This window comes from Megalobrama amblycephala, linkage group LG2 (genome assembly GCF_018812025.1).
Source record: "Megalobrama amblycephala isolate DHTTF-2021 linkage group LG2, ASM1881202v1, whole genome shotgun sequence".
In the NCBI taxonomy this organism is placed as follows: Eukaryota; Metazoa; Chordata; class Actinopteri; order Cypriniformes; family Xenocyprididae; genus Megalobrama; species Megalobrama amblycephala.
Window position 1 is genome coordinate 62,399,073 of NC_063045.1, and position 22,069 is coordinate 62,421,141.

The following is a 22,069-nucleotide window of genomic DNA, read 5'->3' on the forward strand; positions in this document are numbered from 1 at the left end:
AAACAGAGGAAGAGAAGAGCAGAAGAGGAGGAGAGACAGACAGACAGACACACAGAGAACAACCACCACAGTGAGTTTTAGAAGAAACAGACATGAAAGAGTTAAACTTCATTTGAACAAACTGACCAACTTCTGCATTTAGAGAAGCTCTGAGTGACGTGAGTTTGATAGCAGAGTAATAAAAAGACATGAGCCACAAAACACAATAGTACACACACACTGCAGAGAGAGAGAGAGAGACGAACTGACTGAGCGACACACCAAAAAAGGGCTGGAGCTGGAGGTTCTGCTGCTGGAGAAACACACGGACACACAGACAGACAGACTCATGGAGCAGGGCTGTGGATGAGCCGGATCTCCTCAGGAGCGCCGCCATGTCCACGGGCCCCGGGCCCACAGGGGCCGCTCATCTGAAGAAGCCGGACGGGAGCGCAGAGGATCACGCCAAAGGCCCCGTCGGCCTGCAGACGCTGCTGGACCTGCTGGTGGGAGTTTATCAGGAGTTCAGCTCGTCCGCTCTGGCCAGAGAGAAACACGTGCAGCGCTTCCTGCAGTGGGGTCAGTAGCTCATCTTCATCTTTATCTTCCTCTGTGTGTGTTCAATCTGTTTATCAAGTCTGTGTGGTGTTGACAGGGGGCACAAGGTCATGGAAGTCATGTGATCACTGGTTTAAAGGGACAGTTCACCAAAAAAGTCCAGTTTTTAAAAACTTTTTTCTTGGTTATGCAAAGAGTAAGGGAACAGTCCATTTTGTTGGACAATACAAGTAGTAACATTTAAAAAATGTTAGACAAACATCCAACTAAAACGTCATATAAACAATGTATAAATGATATTTTTGTGCTAATGTTTTAAGAACATTATTAAAGACCAGATAACTTTGAACAAACATTTGGAAGAATGTTTGTTCATAACTTTGAGAGAACCTTGCCAGAACGTTCTGAGAACGTTCCCTGTTAGTGTCATCATTCATCTCAAGTTTTGTTCTCATCTGAAAGTGTCAGTGCAGTCAAATTAATTATGTTACTGAATATTAAGTGTCTTTTAAAGATGCATCACACATGACATGAATGCAATTGGTTCTCTCGTGTCATATGACCAATGGTGACACGGCATATTTGAATACACCAAAGTACTCACTAACTATTGTATGACTTTAAAAGACCTTTTCAATGTTTTCATACTTTCGTGACACTCTTTAATCATTTTTAAAGCATTTGTTTCCACTCACTATAAGTGTATGGAGAAGAGTAGCGTGGGTTTGGAATGAAATGACAGAATATATATTTTTAGGTGAACTGTCCCTTTAATGATCTTGTGTGTGTGTTTGCATGTGTGTGTCACTGTGGCATTAAAATGACACTTTTAGAATTCAGTTGTTGCCACACACAACATTCACACACACACACACACACAGTGGCAGTGTGTTGACACTCATCTGGTCACACCCTACATGGCCTGCGTTTGTTCATGAGCAGCTGGAGGGAGACAGACAGTCGTACAGAGAGACAGACAGGCTGTTTTGAGTGTCTCTGTTGGAGACAGATTTCCATTTATGCTGCTGGCAGACTGTTGATTCACGGGAGGGTAACAGTGAACAGCAGGAAGGGAGTGACGAGATCCATACTGAATGTTCTATATCATCTGTGGAACAGGGCGATGACACAGGAAGTGATGAAAACTCACATACAGTGGAGTGAGCTTCAGGTGTCTGGTTTATTTGTCACACAGACACACACACACACACACACACACCCTGACAGAGGCAGTGAGAACAAAAATATACTTTCTATAGAGGAATATTAAAATACTCTTATCTCATCTATGAAAATCAAAACAAATCCAAACACACAGGATGATCAGAGGACACTGATAATGCAAATGATGCTGGTCAGAGTTGTGTTATAGCTAATTCTCATATGTACACAGTGGAACGTAGCAAATTGTATGAAAAATTCTAAATATATATATATATATATATATATATATGTTTACAGTATACTTAAATTCTTCAATTCTGATGATTTTTATGAGTTTATTCTGATGTGGTCGTTTATTGTCTTCATCTGACTGCCACGATCATGCTGAGACAGTGTTCGTGGATGGTTCATGCCCTCACTGCGAGGGCATGACCATGTCGACACTACGGTTACTACTCTCCTTCCTCATGAAGGCTAGAGTCGCCTCTGATGTAACCGAGCTTGCTACCTCTGCTCAAAGCAGAGCACGAGTATGGTTAACTCTGGGTTACAGTGGGAGCTTTTCCACCGGGTCAGTCCCTACAGACCATCGAGCTGCCGAGTGATGGCAGGCAAGGGCGTAGATTTGGTTTCAACTTTGGGAGGGTTGAACGTTGGTATGGTTGTATTGTATTGGGGGTGTTGTAACTGATGGATTTGAATATTGGGGGGTTACATCCCCCCCATCCCCCCCCACAAACTACGCCCCTGATGGCAGGGGTCCTTCTCCATGGGGGATCTAGCATGTCATTCGGCTCTCCAGGTGAGGATCAGAGGTTGATAGCTGCATCGGAGAGTAGGCTATTGTCCTGGTTGCTCATGCTGAATCTGATTCAGAGTTGACGGCCATGCTTGGACATCAAACTCAAGTAGAACCCTCCACCTTGTCCTGAGTGCTCACAGTTGAATGATTGGTTCCTGAGTGCGGCACGTTGGAAACTGTGCAACTGACCTCACCCTCCGGGAGATGAACATCACGGCGCAGGCCCTCGTCAAGACAATGTCCACCTTGGTGGTCCAGAGATGTCATCTCTGGCTAAACCTTGATGAGATGCGGGATGCCAACAATGTTTGCTGTCTCGATGCCTCCATCTCGCAAGGTGGCCTCTTCGGCGACACTGTCAAGGATGCTGAAGAGCCCACCCCAGAGATGAGGGGAACTGCTCTCGATCAGGAGGTGGTTCATCTGCAGAATCTTTTGTTTTTTTCTTTCTATTTCTGTACCCATATTTTCAATAAACAGCAGTTTCCTCAATCTCTGAGCCATACAGTGTGTAGTCTGGCAGTGAGCAATGCTATGCTTCCTCATTCCCAGCCCCCCTTCCACATTCGCCACGAGCCAAGAGGTTGCGATTTGAGGACACATTGCCTCTTCACGTGTCTCTGGCCATCTCTTCGCAGAATCCTTGGAGCCTCCCTGCCCCTCCATGGGTACGTCGGTTGTCCCCTTGGCTTGTCCCCTTGGCTTGCTCCCACGGACATTCAGACTCAGCAATACAATTCAGTTCGTCAGGCGTCCCCTCAGGATCAGCGGCATCTTTATCTCAGTGGCAGGCAAAGACGCCCCTGTCCAGCACACGAAGATTGCGGTCCTGCTAGTGAAGTACGCAATAGAGCCTGTCCCTCCAGCCAAGATGAAGACTCACAGCCCTTACTTCTTCGTACCCAAGAAAGGTGGTGGGTAACGGCCGATCTTGGATCTGCGAGTTTTGAACCAGGCCATTCACAAGCTTCCATATGTGCCCAAAGTTCCTACCTACAATCTCCAGGTGGAGCCAGTTTCTTCCCATGTGTTGAGTACAAACAGGAAATGCGGGAAGACTGGCTCAGTGTCTTGCTCGCAACACCATTCCCTTCTAATAGAGGAATACGAGCAAACCCTGGATTGAGTTTCCAGAGGCGTCAGGCCCAATACACGAGCACATGCCCAGTCAGTCAGCCCTTGTACTGGGCTAGATGCCCCATATGTTGGCTAGATGCCCCATCTGCCCTGGGCAGATTCTGTTCTGCTCCATCTCTGCGTCTGTAGTAGTTCCATCCCTATCTAGGCAGGACCCACCGCAAAGATCTTTCCATATGTAGCACTGCCCCACGTGTCAGTCCATATGTGTATTTCCACATGCTCCTCCCTACAGGTAGGATCTGGCCTCCGTAGCGTCCCTCTCCATTGGACTTGGTACATGTCCCCAGCATTAATAACACGGGTCATGGCTGAAAAATGGGAATTGAGAACCAAAGCTCTTTTCCCGTGAAACAGGAACAGCAGTTACGACCATCTCTATAGTAAGCCCTGTTCCTTCCACCCCGTTGGCAGGAAGGACTATCACTTGGGCTTACGTGGGGCACTGGGTAGGTTACGACTTTACAGGAGCAGTTGGCAAAAGGACAAGCTACAGCTTGCCAGATTCTGCATCTCCAACACTCGTAACAGCTTGTGGCGCTTTCCATAGGGACCCCATTTGTCAGTTGATATAATGTTGTAGTGACTGACAGATGGGGAACATCTTGGTTACTGATGTAACCCTCTTTCCCTGATGGAAGGAATGGAGATGTTATGTCCCCCCTGCCACAACCCTGAACCACCCCGCTGAATGCGTATATTCCTCAGCGTAAACCTCAATGAGTGGATGCAAGCCACCATCTTATATACCTGTATGTACGGGGGAGTGGCTTGGCATGCAAATTCCACTCAATAATTCCATTGGCCAATTTTCTATAACTCAGATGATTGGGGCTCCCAAGAGAGACCCCATTTGTCAGTCGATATAACGTCTCCGTTAGGGAATGAGGGTTACATCAGTAACCAAGACGATTCTTTGTTTAATACATTTTCAATTAATGACACATTGATTATGATTTCACTTTTTTAACTTTAGTTAGTGTGTAATGTTGCTGTTTGATCATAAACAACATCTGCAAAGTTCAAAGTTCAATGCAAAGGAGATATTTTCTTTTACAGAAATTCCTATTTAAGGACTACAACAAATGTCTAGTTGGGACTACAATGAGCTTCTTCCTGGGTTGGTGACATCACTAACCCTAAAATTTACATAAACCCCGCCCCCAAGAACACACAACAAAGGGGGCGGGGCCATGTTGGGCTGCTTTAGAGAAGAGGAAGAGTTGTTGTAGTAGAGTGTTGTTGACATGCCGTCATTTTACGCCGGACTGCTTCACAAACGAGGGTCAATTCAACACAAAAGATGAACATGACGGCACATGCTAGTGGATGAGTTGAATCAACTCCACAGCAACTACATCAATTTATCCACTAACCATTCAGAAACGTCTAAAAGTTGCAACTTCTTCCTGAGTCTCTCCATCAGTGTCGACTCCGGTTTGAACAATGTAAGGCTGAACACCGTTACTGACAATCCTCATTTTGGCTGCGTGAGATTCTCCAGCTTTGTTGTTGTTGAGCTGTTAAAGCTCCGCCCTCTTCTGGAAAGGGGGCGGGAGCAGCAGTTCATTTGCATTTAAAGGGACACACACAAAAACGGCATGTTTTTGCTCACACCCAAATAGGGGCAAATTTGACAAGCTATAATAAATGATCTGTGGGGGATTTTGAGCTGAAACTTCACAGACACTTATATTATTAGACTTATATTACATCTTATGAAAATGGGCATAATAGGTCCCCTTTAAATAAATAAATATATTACACACACATGCTCACACAAACACTCACTCTCTCTCTCACACACAGAGCGAGATCCATGGACACAAGTCAAGCTGTCCAGTTCCTGTTGCTGTGTCACATGCCTTTGCGCTGGAAATGTGGAAAGTTCTCCGGCAGTAAAACAGTTTACACTGTTGCCTTGGTCTCGCTCACATTCCTGCAGCGACGAGAGCGGCCAAAGTCCAAGACTGGAAAACTTGCCTTAAAAAAGTCTCAAACATGCGCGTGCTATTCTTAGATTCATCTGTTCTATTTCTGAGCCGCACACTCTTAAAGGGGAATGTGCCGGTGTTCTCTCGTGAAGACGGACATGTGCATGAGTCAGGTTCATATGAAGATCATTGTAGAGGAAAGCAAGAGCATCCACTGTATGTCTTCAGACACTTTGATAGAAGATGCAGTCAAAATAATAATAATGCAAAAATTTATTTTATACAGCTCCTTTAAAAGAAGCTTCTCAAAGCACTTTCACATAGTAAGAACCCAAGTTATTCTCATTCAAGATAATGAGGAACTTGAATTTAAAATAATGATGTGCATTAAATTATTCATAATATAATCGCAGAAATATTCCATATTGTTAGTTGATTTTATGCTGACCTGAACCGGTTGATGTTATCTTTTCTCTCGCCAATGGCAGCGGAGCCTCTGGTCAGACAGGTGAAGAAGACTCGAATAAGCAGGGACGACTTTGACATCTTGAAGGTGATCGGCCGAGGAACCTTCAGCGAGGTGAGAGTGTTTGTGCTGGTTCTGTTATGAAGCAGATGATTATGAATATGTACTGATGTGCGAATGTGCAGGTGGCTCTGGCCCGGATGCGAAACACACAGCAGGTGTACGCGCTGAAGATCATGAACAAATGGGACATGCTGAAGCGTGGAGAGGTAAACGCACAGCAAACAACAAAAACCATTGTTTATCTTCTCCATGAAGCTTTCATTGTGATGATAAGAGGCCTGTGTGCGTTCAGACCGCGTGCTATCAGGAGGAGCGGGAGGTTCTGCTGAAGGGAGACCGTCGCTGGATCACTGAGCTGCATTACGCTTTCCAGGACGACAATTACCTCGTACGTCTCGCTCATTCATGAGACACCACACAAAACACTTGTGTAAAACAGCAGAATGTTCTGAGCACAGCTGTTCAGCTGATTTAATGCAAATGAGACATCCTCGTTCCTCGATGACGCATTTGACACGGCTAGTAAATAATTTTGCGAATCAATTGGTTCAACTGATTCGCAAATCTCATTTTATCCACCAATACTGCTGATTAGAATCATAACAAGTGATGTCAGATTCGAGTATGAATGGCTCTTTTGAACCGGTTCTTAGTGAATCACTTGAAGTGTTCTGAATTATCAAAGAGTTTGAGTTTTAATCGATCGCAAATGACTCACTCACTCAACTGAATCAGTTTGTCGATTCTTCGAAACGGCCCAGAGAACTCTTCACGCCTTCAGCCGTGTTTGTCCAGTGCTACTACTCACCTAGTTGTATAAGATTAACCGAAATAAGCGAAAAAGTATGATGTCTACACATAAAATATCCATAGATGCACACAAAAACAAGTATTGAAAAGAATGATTCCGTCATACATGAATGTTTATTCGTCAGTTCTGAGCTCATGAATCAGATTTACAGCCTGTTTTCTTCTTTAATCATCTTATGTGAGTTTGTACTTTCTTCTCTTCCGCTCTGAAGTATCTGGTCATGGATTACTATGTCGGTGGAGACCTGCTGACACTGCTGAGTAAGTTCGGTGATCGTATCCCGGAGGATATGGCTCAGTTCTACCTGGCTGAGATGGTGATGGCCATTGACTCCGTCCACAGACTGGGTTATGTGCACAGGTATCTCGACTAACTGATGCTCCAATCACCCGATCAATGGCTAGTTCACCTGAACATGATGACATGTTTAACCCTGTTCTTGCCATGAAAATAAATTGAGGGAGTGAAATAGTACATTGCACTTGCAATTTAGCAAATCGAGGGAACAAAATAGTAAATCGCGCTCAAGATTTAGCAAATCGAGGGAACGAAATAGTAAATCGCGCTCGCAATTTAGCAAATTGAGGGAAAGAAATAGTAAATTGCGCACGCTTTAGCAAATCAAGGGAACGAAATAGTAAATCGCACTCGCAATTTAGCAAATCGAGGGAACAAAATAGTAAATCGCGCTCGCAATTTAGCAAATCGAGGGAATGAAATAGTAAATCGCGCTCGCAATTTAACAAATCGAGGGAACAAAATAGTAAATCGCGCTCGCAATTTAACAAATCGAGGGAACGAAATAGTAAATCGTGCTCGCAATTTAGCAAATCGAGGGAATGAAATAGTAAATCGTGCTCATGATTTAGCAAATCGAGGGAACAAAATAGTAAATCGCGCTCGCAATTTAGCAAATCGAGGGAACGAAATAGTAAATCGCGCTCGCAATTTAACAAATCGAGGGAACGAAATAGTAAATCGCGCTCGCAATTTAACAAATCGAGGGAACGAAATAGTAAATCGCGCTCGCAATTTAGCAAATCGAGGGAAAGAAATAGTAAATCGCGCTCGCAATTTAGCAAATCGAGGGAAAGAAATAGTAAATCGCGCTCGCAATTTAGCAAATCGAGGGAACAAAATAGTAAATCGCGCTCGCAATTTAACAAATCGAGGGAACGAAATAGTAAATCGTGCTCGCAATTTAGCAAATCGAGGGAACAAAATAGTAAATCGCGCTCGCAATTTAACAAATCGAGGGAAAGAAATAGTAAATTGCGCGCGCTTTAGCAAATCGAGGGAACGAAATAGTAAATCGCGCTCGCAATTTAGCAAATCGAGGGAAAGAAATAGTAAATCGCGCTCGCAATTTAGCAAATCGAGGGAACGAAATAGTAAATCGCGCTCGCAATTTAGCAAATCGAGGGAACAAAATAGTAAATCGCGCTCGCAATTTAACAAATCGAGGGAACGAAATAGTAAATCGTGCTCGCAATTTAGCAAATCGAGGGAACAAAATAGTAAATCGCGCTCGCAATTTAACAAATCGAGGGAAAGAAATAGTAAATTGCGCGCGCTTTAGCAAATCGAGGGAACGAAATAGTAAATCGCGCTCGCAATTTAGCAAATCGAGGGAAAGAAATAGTAAATCGCGCTCGCAATTTAGCAAATCGAGGGAACGAAATAGTAAATCGCGCTCGCAATTTAGCAAATCGAGGGAACAAAATAGTAAATCGCGCTCGCAATTTAACAAATCGAGGGAACGAAATAGTAAATCGTGCTCGCAATTTAGCAAATCGAGGGAATGAAATAGTAAATCGTGCTCATGATTTAGCAAATCGAGGGAACAAAATAGTAAATCGCGCTCGCAATTTAACAAATCGAGGGAACAAAATAGTAAATCGCGCTCGCAATTTAGCAAATCGAGGGAACGAAATAGTAAATCGCGCTCGCAATTTAACAAATCGAGGGAACGAAATAGTAAATCGCGCTCGCAATTTAACAAATCGAGGGAACGAAATAGTAAATCGTGCTCGCAATTTAGCAAATAGAGGGAAAGAAATAGTAAATTGCGCGCGCTTTAGCAAATCGAGGGAACGAAATAGTAAATCGCGCTCGCAATTTAGCAAATCGAGGGAAAGAAATAGTAAATCGCGCTCGCAATTTAGCAAATCGAGGGAACGAAATAGTAAATCGCGCTCGCAATTTAACAAATCGAGGGAACGAAATAGTAAATCGTGCTCGCAATTTAACAAATCTAGGGAACAAAATAGTAAATCGTGCTCATGATTTAGCAAATCGAGGGAACAAAATAGTAAATCGTGCTCACAATTTAACAAATCGAGGGAACAAAATAGTAAATCGTGCTCACAATTTAACAAATCGAGGGAACGAAATAGTAAATCGTGCTCACAATTTAACAAATCGAGGGAACAAAATAGTAAATCGTGCTCATGATTTAGCAAATCGAGGGAACGAAATAGTAAATCGCGCTCGCAATTTAACAAATCGAGGGAACAAAATAGTAAATCGTGCTCATGATTTAGCAAATCGAGGGAACAAAATAGTAAATCGCACTCGCAATTTAGCAAATCGAGGGAAAGAAATAGTAAATCGCGCTCGCAATTTAGCAAATCGAGGGAACGAAATAGTAAATCGCGCTCGCAATTTAGCAAATGGAGGGAACAAAATAGTAAATCGCGCTCGCAATTTAGCAAATCGAGGGAACGAAATAGTAAATCGCGCTCGCAATTTAACAAATCGAGGGAACGAAATAGTAAATCGCGCTCGCAATTTAACAAATCGAGGGAACGAAATAGTAAATCGTGCTCATGATTTAGCAAATCGAGGGAACAAAATAGTAAATCGCACTCGCAATTTAACAAATCGAGGGAACGAAATAGTAAATCGTGCTCGCAATTTAGCAAATCGAGGGAATGAAATAGTAAATCGCGCTCAAGATTTAGCAAATCGAGGGAACGAAATAGTAAATCGCACTTGTGCTTTTGCAAATCGAGGGAACAAAATAGTAAATCCGCACTCGCGCTTTTGCAAATCGCGGGAACAAAATAGTAAATCGTGCTCGCAATTTAGCAAATCGAGGGAATGAAATAGTAAATCGCCGCACAACTTACTTATTTTCACCTGCGTGTCATGTGCGGGACTAGTATTTCTCTATGCATTTTTGCATGACATGTTTTACACTGTTCTTGCCATGAAAATAATTCACAAGTGAATTGCTTCATTCATTAGTATGTGTTTGAGTGCATGTGATGTTTTGTAGGCTGATGAAACACTTATATTTGATAGTATTACTGCAGTGTCTGCGCTCTTCCTGTAGAGACATTAAACCTGACAACATCCTGCTGACGGCAGACGGTCACGCTCGGTTGGGTGATTTCGGCTCCTGTCTCCGTCTGGAGGATGATGGACTGGTGATGTTTGTCTCCAGTGTCAAACTCAAACCTATATTCAGTCCTGTCCGATTGGCCGGCTGTGCTCATGCATCTGTGTTTATTCCGCAGGTCCACTCGTCGGTGGCTGTCGGCACTCCAGACTATCTGTCTCCAGAGATCCTGCGGGCGGTGGAGGGCGGCGGCGGCTACGGCACCGACTGCGACTGGTGGGCTCTGGGCGTCTGCGCCTACGAGATGCTGCTGGGAACCACGCCGTTTTACGCAGAGTCCATTTCTGAGACCTACGCTAAAATAATACACTTCAAGGTACAGCAGCTGTGTGATCAGGGAACGTTCTGGCAAGGTTATCTCAACGTTATGAACAAACTTTCTTCCAGTAACATTAATAGAACGTTAATTAAATGTCTGGTCTTTAATAATGTTCTCAAAACATTAGCACAAAAACTTTATCAATACATTTTATTTCTGAAATGTCTTCATTGGACATTCATCTAATTTTTTTTAAATGTTACTATTTGTTTCAGAACATTCAAAAGTAACATTTCCACAATGTTTGAAGAATGATACAATGGAATGTTTCCTTAGAACATTTTTAAAACATTTTACACATTTTGAACATTCAGAAATAACGTTTTCACAACTTAATGTGAACGTTATAACAACGTTCTTAGAACATGTTTTTATTCGTTGGGTTATTAGTGGCCAGTGGTGAACTGAAAGACTCGTATCGTGAGAGACTGAATCTCCCTTGATCTTCACTGCATGATAAAAACATGCTGTTCATTTCGGAGCTTCCTCTTCAGTTAAAAAAGTGAACTAAACAGCAAAAATGACTCGGTCAGAAAGTTAAAGGTGACCGTACACATTTACATGTCAATGACACTCATCTGGTGTTCGGGACACTTGAGGAAGCAACGAGGAGGAAGTGGGAGAGATGCTGTCATTCCCAAACCAGGAGAAAATGATCATGGAAAAACTAAATCATCAATGACTGGAGCTACAGGAATGTTCCCTTAACTCGTATTGTAGACATAGTGCAAATCATCAATCAACTAAAAAAGCTTCTGCCTATAAAAAAGTTTTATTTTTTCCTGCATTCTTAGAAATTATTATAAAAAATGAAGGTAATCATATGAGTGCATAAAGCTTCAGCAATTTAATTAATATTTTAAAATGTAATCAAATGAATATTTAACAATTCCTTTTATTTATTTTTTGTGTTGAACATCAGAGGTTTACTGTTAAAAATAAAACATGGATGAAAAAGCTGTGATATTCTTATATAATTATATTTTTACACATTATTATTACTTGAAAAGTACATTCTACTGTACAATAGTGATACAAGTAGTGGCCAAAAGTGATGAGGAAAATTGACATCTTCACCCTTTATTCAAATATTATTAAAGATATTGTAGTCATATTACGTTGTTGTGCTTGTAGTCGATTGTTTTTTTGTAATAATAACACAATGAAACATGACAAATTTTGGCCAGACTGTCATAAAAAGAAATTATGAACAACATGCAAAAACAAGAGAGAACCAACCAAATATTAATAACTGATTATGTTGTAGTCAGTGTTTGATTTTTCTGGTTAGCTTTTTGTTTTTCTATGGAGTGCCGCACATGACATGCAGGAAAAAAAAATAGTAGGATAAACCGTGCACGCGATTTATAAATCGAGGGAACGAAATAGTAAATCGAAATAGATTTAGCAAATCGAGGGAACGAAATAGTAAATCACACTTGCAATTTAACAAATTGAGGGAACGAAATAGTAAATCACACTTGCGATTTATAAATCGAGGGAATGAAATAGTAAATCGAAATAGATTTAGCAAATCGAGGGAACGAAATAGTAAATCACACTTGCGATTTAACAAATTGAGGGAACGAAATAGTAAATCACACTTGCGATTTATAAATCGAGGGAATGAAATAGTAAATCGAAATAGATTTAGCAAATCGAGGGAACGAAATAGTAAATCTCACTTGCGATTTAACAAATTGAGGGAGCGAAATAGTAAATCACACTTGCGATTTATAAATCGAGGGAATGAAATAGTAAATCGAAATAGATTTAGCAAATCGAGGGAACGAAATAGTAAATCTCACTTGCGATTTAACAAATTGAGGGAGCGAAATAGTAAATCACACTTGCGATTTATAAATCGAGGGAATGAAATAGTAAATCGAAATAGATTTAGCAAATCGAGGGAACGAAATAGTAAATCGAAATAGATTTAGCAAATCGAGGGAACGAAATAGTAAATCACACTTGCGATTTAACAAATTGAGGGAACGAAATAGTAAATCACACTTGCGATTTATAAATCGAGGGAATGAAATAGTAAATCACACTTGCGATTTATAAATCGAGGGAACGAAATAGTAAATCACACTTGCGATTTATAAATCGAGGGAACGAAATAGTAAATCGAAATAGATTTAGCAAATCGAGGGAACGAAATAGTAAATCACACTTGCGATTTAACAAATTGAGGGAACGAAATAGTAAATCACACTTGCGATTTATAAATCGAGGGAATGAAATAGTAAATCACACTTGCGATTTATAAATCGAGGGAACGAAATAGTAAATCGAAATAGATTTAGCAAATCGAGGGAACGAAATAGTAAATCACACTTGCGATTTATAAATCGAGGGAATGAAATAGTAAATCACACTTGCGATTTATAAATCGAGGGAACGAAATAGTAAATCGAAATAGATTTAGCAAATCGAGGGAACGAAATAGTAAATCACACTTGCGATTTAACAAATTGAGGGAACGAAATAGTAAATCACACTTGCGATTTATAAATCGAGGGAATGAAATAGTAAATCGAAATAGATTTAGCAAATCGAGGGAACGAAATAGTAAATCGCGCTTGCGATTTAACAAATTGAGGGAACGAAATAGTAAATCACACTTGCGATTTATAAATCGAAGGAACGAAATAGTAAATCGAAATAGATTTAACAAATCAAGGGAACGAAATAGTGAATTGAAGTAGATTTAGCAAATTGAGGGAACGAAATAGTGAATTGAAGTAGATTTAGCAAATTGAGGGAAAGAAATAGTGAATTGAAATAGATTTAGCAAATTGAGGGAACGAAATAGTAAATCGAAATAGATTTAGCAAATCGAGGGAACGAAATAGTAAATCACGCTTGCGATTTATAAATCGAGGGAACGAAATAGTAAATCGAAATATATTTAGCAAATCGAGGGAACGAAATAGTAAATCACACTTGCGATTTATAAATCGAGGGAACGAAATAGTAAATCGAAATATATTTAGCAAATCGAGGGAACGAAATAGTAAATCGTGCTTGCTATTTATAAATCGAGGGAGCGAAATAGTAAATTGAAATAGATTTAACAAATCAAGGGAACGAAATAGTGAATTGAAATAGATTGAGCAAATCGAGGGAACGAAATAGTAAATCACACTTGCGATTTATAAATTGAGGGAACGAAATAGTAAATCGAAATAGATTTAGCAAATCGAGGGAACGAAATAGTAAATCGTGCTTGCGATTTATAAATCGAGGGAATGAAATAGTAAATTGAAATAGATTTAACAAATCAAGGGAACGAAATAGTGAATTGAAATAGATTTAGCAAATCGAGGGAATGAAATAGTAAATCGAAATAGATTTAGCAAATCGAGGGAACGAAATAGTAAATCGCGCTTGCGATTTATAAATCGAGGGAACGAAATAGTAAATCGAAATAGATTTAGCAAATCGAGGGAACGAAATAGTAAATCGCGCTTGCGATTTAAATAAATCGAGGGAATGAAATAGTAAATCGAAATAGATTTAGCAAATCAAGGGAACGAAATAGTAAATTGTGCGCGCGATTTAGCAAATTAAGGGAGTGAAATAGTAAATCGAAATAGATTTAGCAAATAGAGGGAGCAAAATAGTAAATTGCGCTCACGATTTAGCAAATAGAGGAAATAAAATAGTAAATTGCGTGCACAACTTACTTTTTTTTCCTGCATGTAAAGTAATTTGCATAGTAAAATAAAACATGTAGCTGTAGTTTGCCTTTTTTGCCAAATAATTTTGTCATATAATTACCTTAACCAAGTTTAGTGTTTGTTCTTCCATCATATTTAAAATATTTAAAGTATTTTCCTTGTATTTTGATAATTTAATCAAACTTGTAGGGACATTAAAAACAAATCTCCAGTCCGGACACTACTGGATGTCTGTCATAATTTCTTCAAGTTAAATTGAAATTTTCTTTTGTAATATTCACAGACACTAGTCAATATTGCGATTTAATTAAGTGTACAGCCCTACTTCTGATTTATTTATCCAAAATCTGCCAAATTCAGGGACATACAGTAAATTCCATATTTATGACTGTATTGCGTCTGCGTTTTACGCATTGCTGAAATCGTTGAGTGCGTCTCTCCATCTGAACAGGATTATTTTGAGTTTCCCGCTGCGGGCTCGGAGGTGTCGGAGGAGGCGCGTTCACTGATCGGCGGCCTGATCTGCGACAGGAGCGAGCGGCTGGGCTCGCGGGGCTCCGGGGACTTCAGAAAACATCCCTTCTTCTGCGGTTTGGACTGGAGTTCCCTTCATCTCCTCCCTCCTCCGTACCATCCCGACGTCTCCAACGCCACAGACACCTCCAACTTTGACGTGCTGGACGACTGTCTCAACGACACGGTACCACATCAAACCTTCATGAGCGTCATGAAGCCCAGCCTGATCTGACGCGCCTGTTTCTGCTCTGGTCCGCAGGAGAACCTGAGTGACGTGATGGAGCGAGCGGCTGGAGTTCACCTGGCGTTTGTCGGATACTCGTACACAGCCACCAGGTGAGTCAGATCTTCATCAGCAGGTGTGTTGATGACTGTGACGCGCCTGACGCTGCTCTGCCCCACAGAGAGACGGGAGCGCTGGACCGCAGTGGTGACATCATGATGGAGATCGACCAACCACAGGACAGAGATTACCTCTACCTGCAGGGGAAACTGGTATGATGCCCTAAACTCACACAGGCCCTATGATTTCTGTGATGAGGAAAACACAGACGGATATATATATAATTTGATATTATTTATATTATATTTATTTTAATGTTTTTTAAAATTTCATTTAATTTTACTTATAAATATTTATATATATATATATATATATATATATATATATTTTTTTTTTAAGAAATCACAAAATTTTTCATCCATTTTTAATTTTAACAGTAAACCTCTTATGCAGCATGTGTTGCCAAAACATTGGGAACTTGCAAAATAATAAAAAAGAATTTGGAAAAAAAATAAAAACATGCTTTCATGCTTGAAAAATTTTCATTTAAAAAAAAAATAAATATATATATATATATATATATATATATATATATATATATATATATATTTATTATATTTTATTATTTTGTTTTTTATTAATTAATATTAATTTTTCAATTTTAAAAAGAGATATTAAATGTTTTTATCAATTCAATCGATTAGACATGTTTTTTTATTTGTAACATTTAATTAAACCAAAAGTCCATAAATTAAAACAGACAACTCAGAATTTGGAAAAATAACATGACTTCATTAGGGCCCAAAAAAATGTAATTTATGTTAAACTTTTAATAAATTGATGTTAAATTGTATGTTTTATAATTTCAATTGATTAGACATGTTTTTTTTATTACTAACATTTAATTTAACCATTAAAACTTAATAATTAAAAAGGAATTAAGAAGTAAATTTAATTAAGAAGAATTAAAACAAGCAACACAGAATTTCTGTAAGAATAAAACACATTTCATACGGGCCTGTTATTAATTGTTAAAGTTTTATGAAATCAAATGATTACATATTAAAATTTAATTACGAAGTCCAAACAAATTACGACGGAAATTTGAGAAAAAATTAAAAGGAATTTGGGAAAAGTCAGTCGGATTTCATAGGGCTACTCATTAATCATCTTCTGGATGTGAAGCGGCTTCAGTCTGAATCAGTGTGAATGTGAACAGAATCAGGTGTGGCGGCTCAGAGATCGCATCACTGCTGATGTCACGGCACTTCCAGAACTTCCTGCTGAGCACAGGAATCTGGAGCTGGAGCTGGAGCTGGAGCCGGAACCGAAGTTGAAGCTGGAGCAGGAGCCGAATCTGGAGCTAAAGCTGGAGCCAGAGCTGAAGCCAGAGCCGGAGCCGGAGCTGGAACCAGAGCTAGAGTTGAAGACGGAGCTGAAGCTGGAGCCGAAGCCAGAGCCGGAGCTGGACCTGGAGCCGGAGTCGGAGCCAGAGCTGAAGCCAGAGCTAGAGCTGAAGACAGAACCGGACCTGAAGCTGGAGCCGGAGCCGAAGCTGGAGCTGGAGCCGGACCTGGAGCTGGAACCAGAGCTAGAGTTGAAGACGGAGCTGAAGCTGGAGCCGAAGCCAGAGCCAGAGCCGGAGCTGGAGCCGGAGTCGGAGCCAGAGCTGAAGCCAGAGCTAGAGCTGAAGACAGAACCGGACCTAAAGCTGGAGCCGGACCTGGAGCTGGAACCAGAGCTAGAGCCGGAGCCGGAGCCGGAGCCGAGTGAAGCACATGCTCAGGAGCTGCAGAGGTACAGCAAGTATATTCACTTATAATCCTCAGATTTAATCGCACATGTTATTTAATGTGCTGAATATATTCAATTAAACCATATTATGTTATATTTCAGTACTCAGTGACAGTATATTTCTTCATCTATGGTTAGTGAGTGAATGTGCGTGTTGATGTTCTCCAGGCGGCTGATCAAAGCTGACCGGAGGAACAGAGAACTGGAGCAGGAGATGATGGGACTGAGAGAGGAGATCCTCAGACTGACGGCCGACAGGAACAGAGGTCAGAAATCTGGTCAGGTCTTGTCAGGTCAATCACATAATGATAATGTCTCTGAAGGTTCTAGTCTTTGAGTTCTTCTGTCTCTGGTTTGTTTGACTGAATCGGTTCTGCTTTATTCTGTGATCACACACGCATGATGTTTCCTCACAGAGCGCTCTGCTGTCCACCGTATGAGATCACTGTGTGTGTGTGTGTGTGTGTCGGATGGGCCGCTCTAACGCCTGTTTCTCCTCCAATCACAGAGCTGTGTGTGTGTCTGCCGCCCGCCCGCTGCCTGGACGCCGCGCGGGATGTAAGCCCGTCTCTTAGCACTCTTTATCAGTCCGCGCTCAGCGGAACGGTAGCGTTGCACCTGTCATGGCTGTGTCACCTTCATCTCTATTATTGTATCATGAGGCTGTGCTTCATTCCCAGCTGCAAATGTCAGTTGCATTATCCACTGAAAACTGATCGACAATCCTGGTGTTTCTAGAGCTCAACGACGCCCCCTGCCTGCCATTACCCGCTAGTGACGCCGCTGCTCCGCCACCTGCTGCTGTTCAACAGGGTGAGAAACGTTACATTTGAATTTTTCTGGTCTCTGATTTAATGGATAAATTAAATGTTAGTAAACAAAAAGCATGTCTAATTAATTGAAATCATTAAAAGTGACCTCAGCTTATTAAAAGTTTAACTAAAAATATAATTTTACAGCTTTTTTTCCCCAAAATTCTGTTTTTTAGTTTAAATTTTAAGATACGAAGCGTTCTTTAGAACTTATGCATTAATATAAGCCAGCTGGAAAACTTCCGGTGAGAGTCATTTGCTGTTGAGCATCAGTAGTGTAATAATTAGTTTATAATCAGAATATAGTCACTTAAATAGTCAGGCATAGCAATAATTTAGTTATTCAAATGTAAGACGGCATAAAAAATAAATAAATAAAGACAAGCCTCAGTGTTCCTCCTCGACTAAATTCAATACGACCGTCAGTTTTCACACTTTTATGAGAAAAAAGCTTCAAAAATGAAATATTTATTGTGCACTTTATTGAATAAAATGTGTGTTTTCACAAGTGTGCTGAAATCATTGACTGACAGCTGCTGTGATTATAAAGAGAGAGCGGCGCTCGCTTTCTGTCATTCATTCACAAGAAAAGTTATTGTTTTTCATCAGATTTTTTAGTATTTCATACTTCACATTGACAAAATGTGTTTTTTAACCTAGTTATTTCATAACGTTTAATAATTAGTCAAAAACGAAGTGAAAAACGATTAGAGGAAATGGCTGATATATGCGCAAATAAATGCTACTTTGCCGCCACCTGCTGGTTACAATGGTAATTATTGTCTTTTTTATTTTTAAATAAGTGTTTTCTATCAAATGTTGAATTTTCTACATTTTTAAACGTTCGGTTTTACAATGGGGACAAATAATGTTTGTGTTCATCACATTAAAAATAACATTTGAAGTGCTGGAGAAAATAATGCATGTGTTTGTCTAATTACAGACACTTCGTTTTTAAGCGCTCCCAATATCTTACTGACAATCCTCATTTTGAGATTCTCCAGCTTTGTTGTTGTTGAGCTTGTTAAAGCTCCGCCCTCTTCTGGAAAGGGGGCGTGAGCAGCAGCTCATTTGCATTTAAAGGGACACACACAAAAACAAATTTGACAAGCTATTAATAAATGATCTGTGGGGTATTTTGTGTTTAGTCTGTGTTTGTGAGCGTCTGGTGAACGTGTTTGACAGGTGTGGATGCCGCAGGTGAGGAGTGAGTCGTATCTGCTGGTTTGTGCCGAAGGGACTGAAGTGCAGCTGTGGGAGCGTCACTGTGGCTCTGATCTCTCCTGAGGGACCCTAGATAGTCTACAGCAGCTGAAGGACTGTGATCTACTCCTCTATGCAATCATCTGTTCTTCAGTTCCGGTCTTTAACAGCCACATGATTCAGTAAACAGGGAGAAATTCCCCAACGCATGGATTTCTATTGAAATGACTGGATTTTTGTGACCACAGCTTGATTGTGTGTGTTCATGTGCAGCTTCATTCAGAAAGAGATTTACGTTTAATCAACTCAGATTCACCAGTGACGTTTACATGTGGTTTTATTCTGAAAGCGACTTTTAAATGCGTCAGGCATCAGAATAATCCTGCTGATCTCCTGCTGTTTCCCAAAAGATTTCCAGAGAAATTCCAGATGCTGCCGTTGGTTATTCAGTATGTGTGCAAATATTAGTTTCATAACACTTTAATTCAGATACTTCACAACACCAACTCGTTATTTTGTTGCAGCACCTGTTTTCACCCTCTGTCTGAACCGTCTGTTTTAGTTCCGGTTTCTTTAAAACGCACCTTCTGAAAAGCGCAGTCTGCGCTGATTGGTCATTTATATCGCACGTGTTTGTGTTCATGAGTTCACCGCTCCATCCAACTATCATATCGTTATTTACCAGAGGTATATTTTGTACAAAACAAGAAGTGAAGTTGTTTTAAGCATTAAAATTATTTAAGAGTGTTTGACGTAGAAATAAAGTTGGCTTATTTATTTAACACAGCTTGAGATATTTTTATTTGTTTTTATTTTTATTTTATTTGTCCTGAGTGAGTTTTATTCCACAGCTGCTCACCACAAACACTTAATGATAATTGCATTTTAATTCAGCCGGTGGATTTAAAAAAAAGCTAATATGCATTCTAATTTAATCTAAACAATTAGAATAAGATATATATATACACAGCCATTCAAAAATGTGGGGTCAGTAAGATTAAAAAAATAGAAATTAATACTTTAATTTATGAAGAATGCATTAAATTGTTTAAAAGTGACAATAAAGACATTTATAATGTTACAATTAATATAAATATAATAATTTAGTGTAATCCCTTTTCTTAAAAAATTTTTAAAGGCCGAAATGTGAGTTAAATTGTTACATTTAAATAGTTTTAAAGGCCACATTTTTTATAAAACTTTATTGTATTTTTTGTAGTGTAAAGTTGTATAAACTGTTGTCATTTTATGGTTTGGTTGTTATCATAGATCTTGCTCTACATCACTCATATGATATTAATTTCATTTGGTCTTAAATGTGATTGTAAGACTGTCACTGTTCTGTGATAATACATCATCTGTGATTGTGTTCAGCGCTCCCTCTAGTGGAGAGTCTGAGCTCTGCTGTTTGACTGGCTGTGGAGGATAAAGGTTCTTGTCTCAAGATATTACAGCCTTTCCACACGGAGCATCACGGGATTCCCATCATGCTTGGCAGTCGACCGCCTCAGGTAACAGTAATGACAAGCTCAAAACAGAATCCCTAAAGCGATTCCCAAACATTTCTGTCAGCCTTTGAGCAAAAATATATTTTCATTTAATATTTCAATCATTTCAACACTTTTAACGCTTCTCTAGTAAGTGCTTTATTAGTTTTTCAAGTGCATTATTTTAACCAAAAGAGAATTCTGTCATCATTTACATTCATGGAATATATACAGATATTATTTAGTGATATTGTGTGAAAAAAAACAACTTTATTATTAAAGATTCATGTGTTCTCATTTTTTCCCCAGATAGTTCTGTCCTGCCAACCAAACATTGAAGTCATTAAAATGCCCTTGAAAGTGACATAAAAGAAGTCGCAGCTGGTGTTCAGTGTTCAGAGTGGAATAGTCTACTGCATACTTCAGAATTAAATAGCATGTGAAACAGCTCACATTACACAACAACAAGCATTAAAAACAAAAGTATGTTACATTGTCATCATCTATGCTGCATGTTTAATTCCTTGAGTGCTAAAATAAATAAGAAAATATTGCATGTCATACCCAGCTAACAAAATATGTTCTAAGAACGCTCTGCTGATGTTCCCATTGAGTTGTGAAAACGTTCTTTCTAAATATTCTCTGACTTCTCTCATTTTTAAATGTAGCTGCGAGCAGCAATTATCGGGGTTCAAGCACTTTAAGGCCTTTAATCACATGCGTAAAAACGTATAATGTTTTATTTAGCAAGCCTGTAAGCATCTCAATAATAGATGCTGTTAAAGCCAATACAGACAGTTTACCATGGGAAATTTATGGTTTTAAAGCTTTTTAACAGTTATAGCGCCATCTATGGTCTGATCTCCATCAAATTTTGCAGGCTTTGGCAAACACTTGGCCACGCCCATTTTCTAAATGATCCTGTTATATAGGTACCCAAAGGGTAAAGTTTTGATAATTATTGATCTGGAGAGTCCAGAGAACTCCTGCACTGGTTTGGTTCCAATCAGTAAATCCTAGAACTAGTTCACAAAATTATTTTTTTACATAATCATGAATATTTAATGAACAATTTGATTGACAGCAGTGGTTCTTGAGGCAAAGTTGCTCAGCATGAGGAGATCTATCAAATTATATGAATATTGTGTTGATGTGTGAAACACCACGTGATTACAGAGGTGTAAAACTCGTTAATGCCACCTAGTGGCTGATTGCTTTCAAAACTCTTAGTCGAACAGGCCCATCGAGTTTCGTTCCAAGTTTCAGCTTCCATTAACCTAGTCTAATAGGTGCTCAAAATGTTTTTCGGCCATGTTTTTCGAGATACGCCAATGTCCTCATAGACAATCATGGCACCTTGGACAAAGACACTGCGTGCCAAATTCGGACTAGTGGTTATAGCTGTTTTCAGGTTTTTTTTATGTTATAGCGCCATCAAGTGTCCAATAGCCGCCATTTTTTTACTGTGACCAAAGATTGAGCCCATACAAATGTGTACCAAGTTTAGTGAAAATATCTCATTTAGTTCACGAGTTATAGCCATTTTAGTAAAAATGGCTCCGCCCACTTCAAGCCTTTTGCCGCCCTTTAGAGACCGTGAATCGAAATTAAAATTTTTTTTTTGTCAATCAGACTCCGGAGAATCTTGCTGC

General features: G+C 39.8%; 1 protein-coding gene across 4 annotated transcripts; it reads left to right on the plus strand.

Moving 5' to 3' along the window:
* Nucleotides 1-26: 26 nt before the first annotated feature.
* LOC125262564 (myotonin-protein kinase) lies at nt 27-19,712 on the plus strand. 4 transcript variants are annotated; one of them, XM_048181389.1, is made up of 15 exons: nt 27-558; nt 6,063-6,154; nt 6,226-6,309; nt 6,396-6,491; nt 7,126-7,274; nt 10,252-10,345; nt 10,436-10,633; nt 14,774-15,022; nt 15,098-15,174; nt 15,243-15,333; nt 16,341-16,918; nt 17,084-17,181; nt 17,424-17,473; nt 17,654-17,728; nt 18,913-19,712. In XM_048181389.1, exons 1-15 carry the CDS (start codon nt 375-377, stop codon nt 19,012-19,014), a joined length of 2,217 nt encoding a protein of 738 aa, XP_048037346.1. In that variant the 5' UTR covers nt 27-374; the 3' UTR covers nt 19,015-19,712. The 4 variants fall into 4 exon arrangements, with proteins under 4 accessions (XP_048037346.1, XP_048037347.1, XP_048037348.1 ...); XM_048181390.1 differs by having other exon boundaries at nt 18,928-19,712; XM_048181391.1 differs by lacking the exon at nt 17,424-17,473.
* The last annotated feature ends 2,357 nt before the right edge of the window (nt 19,713-22,069 follow it).

Excerpts from the sequence above, each read along its gene's own strand:
- LOC125262564 (XM_048181389.1), top strand. The coding sequence starts at position 375 with ATGTCCACGGGCCCCGGGCCCACAGGGGCCGCTCATCTGAAGAAGCCG. Across the intron at positions 6,310-6,395 it reads ACATGCTGAAGCGTGGAGAG|ACCGCGTGCTATCAGGAGGA; the intron begins GTAAACGCACAG and ends GTGTGCGTTCAG. Across the intron at positions 15,175-15,242 it reads TACTCGTACACAGCCACCAG|AGAGACGGGAGCGCTGGACC; the intron begins GTGAGTCAGATC and ends TCTGCCCCACAG.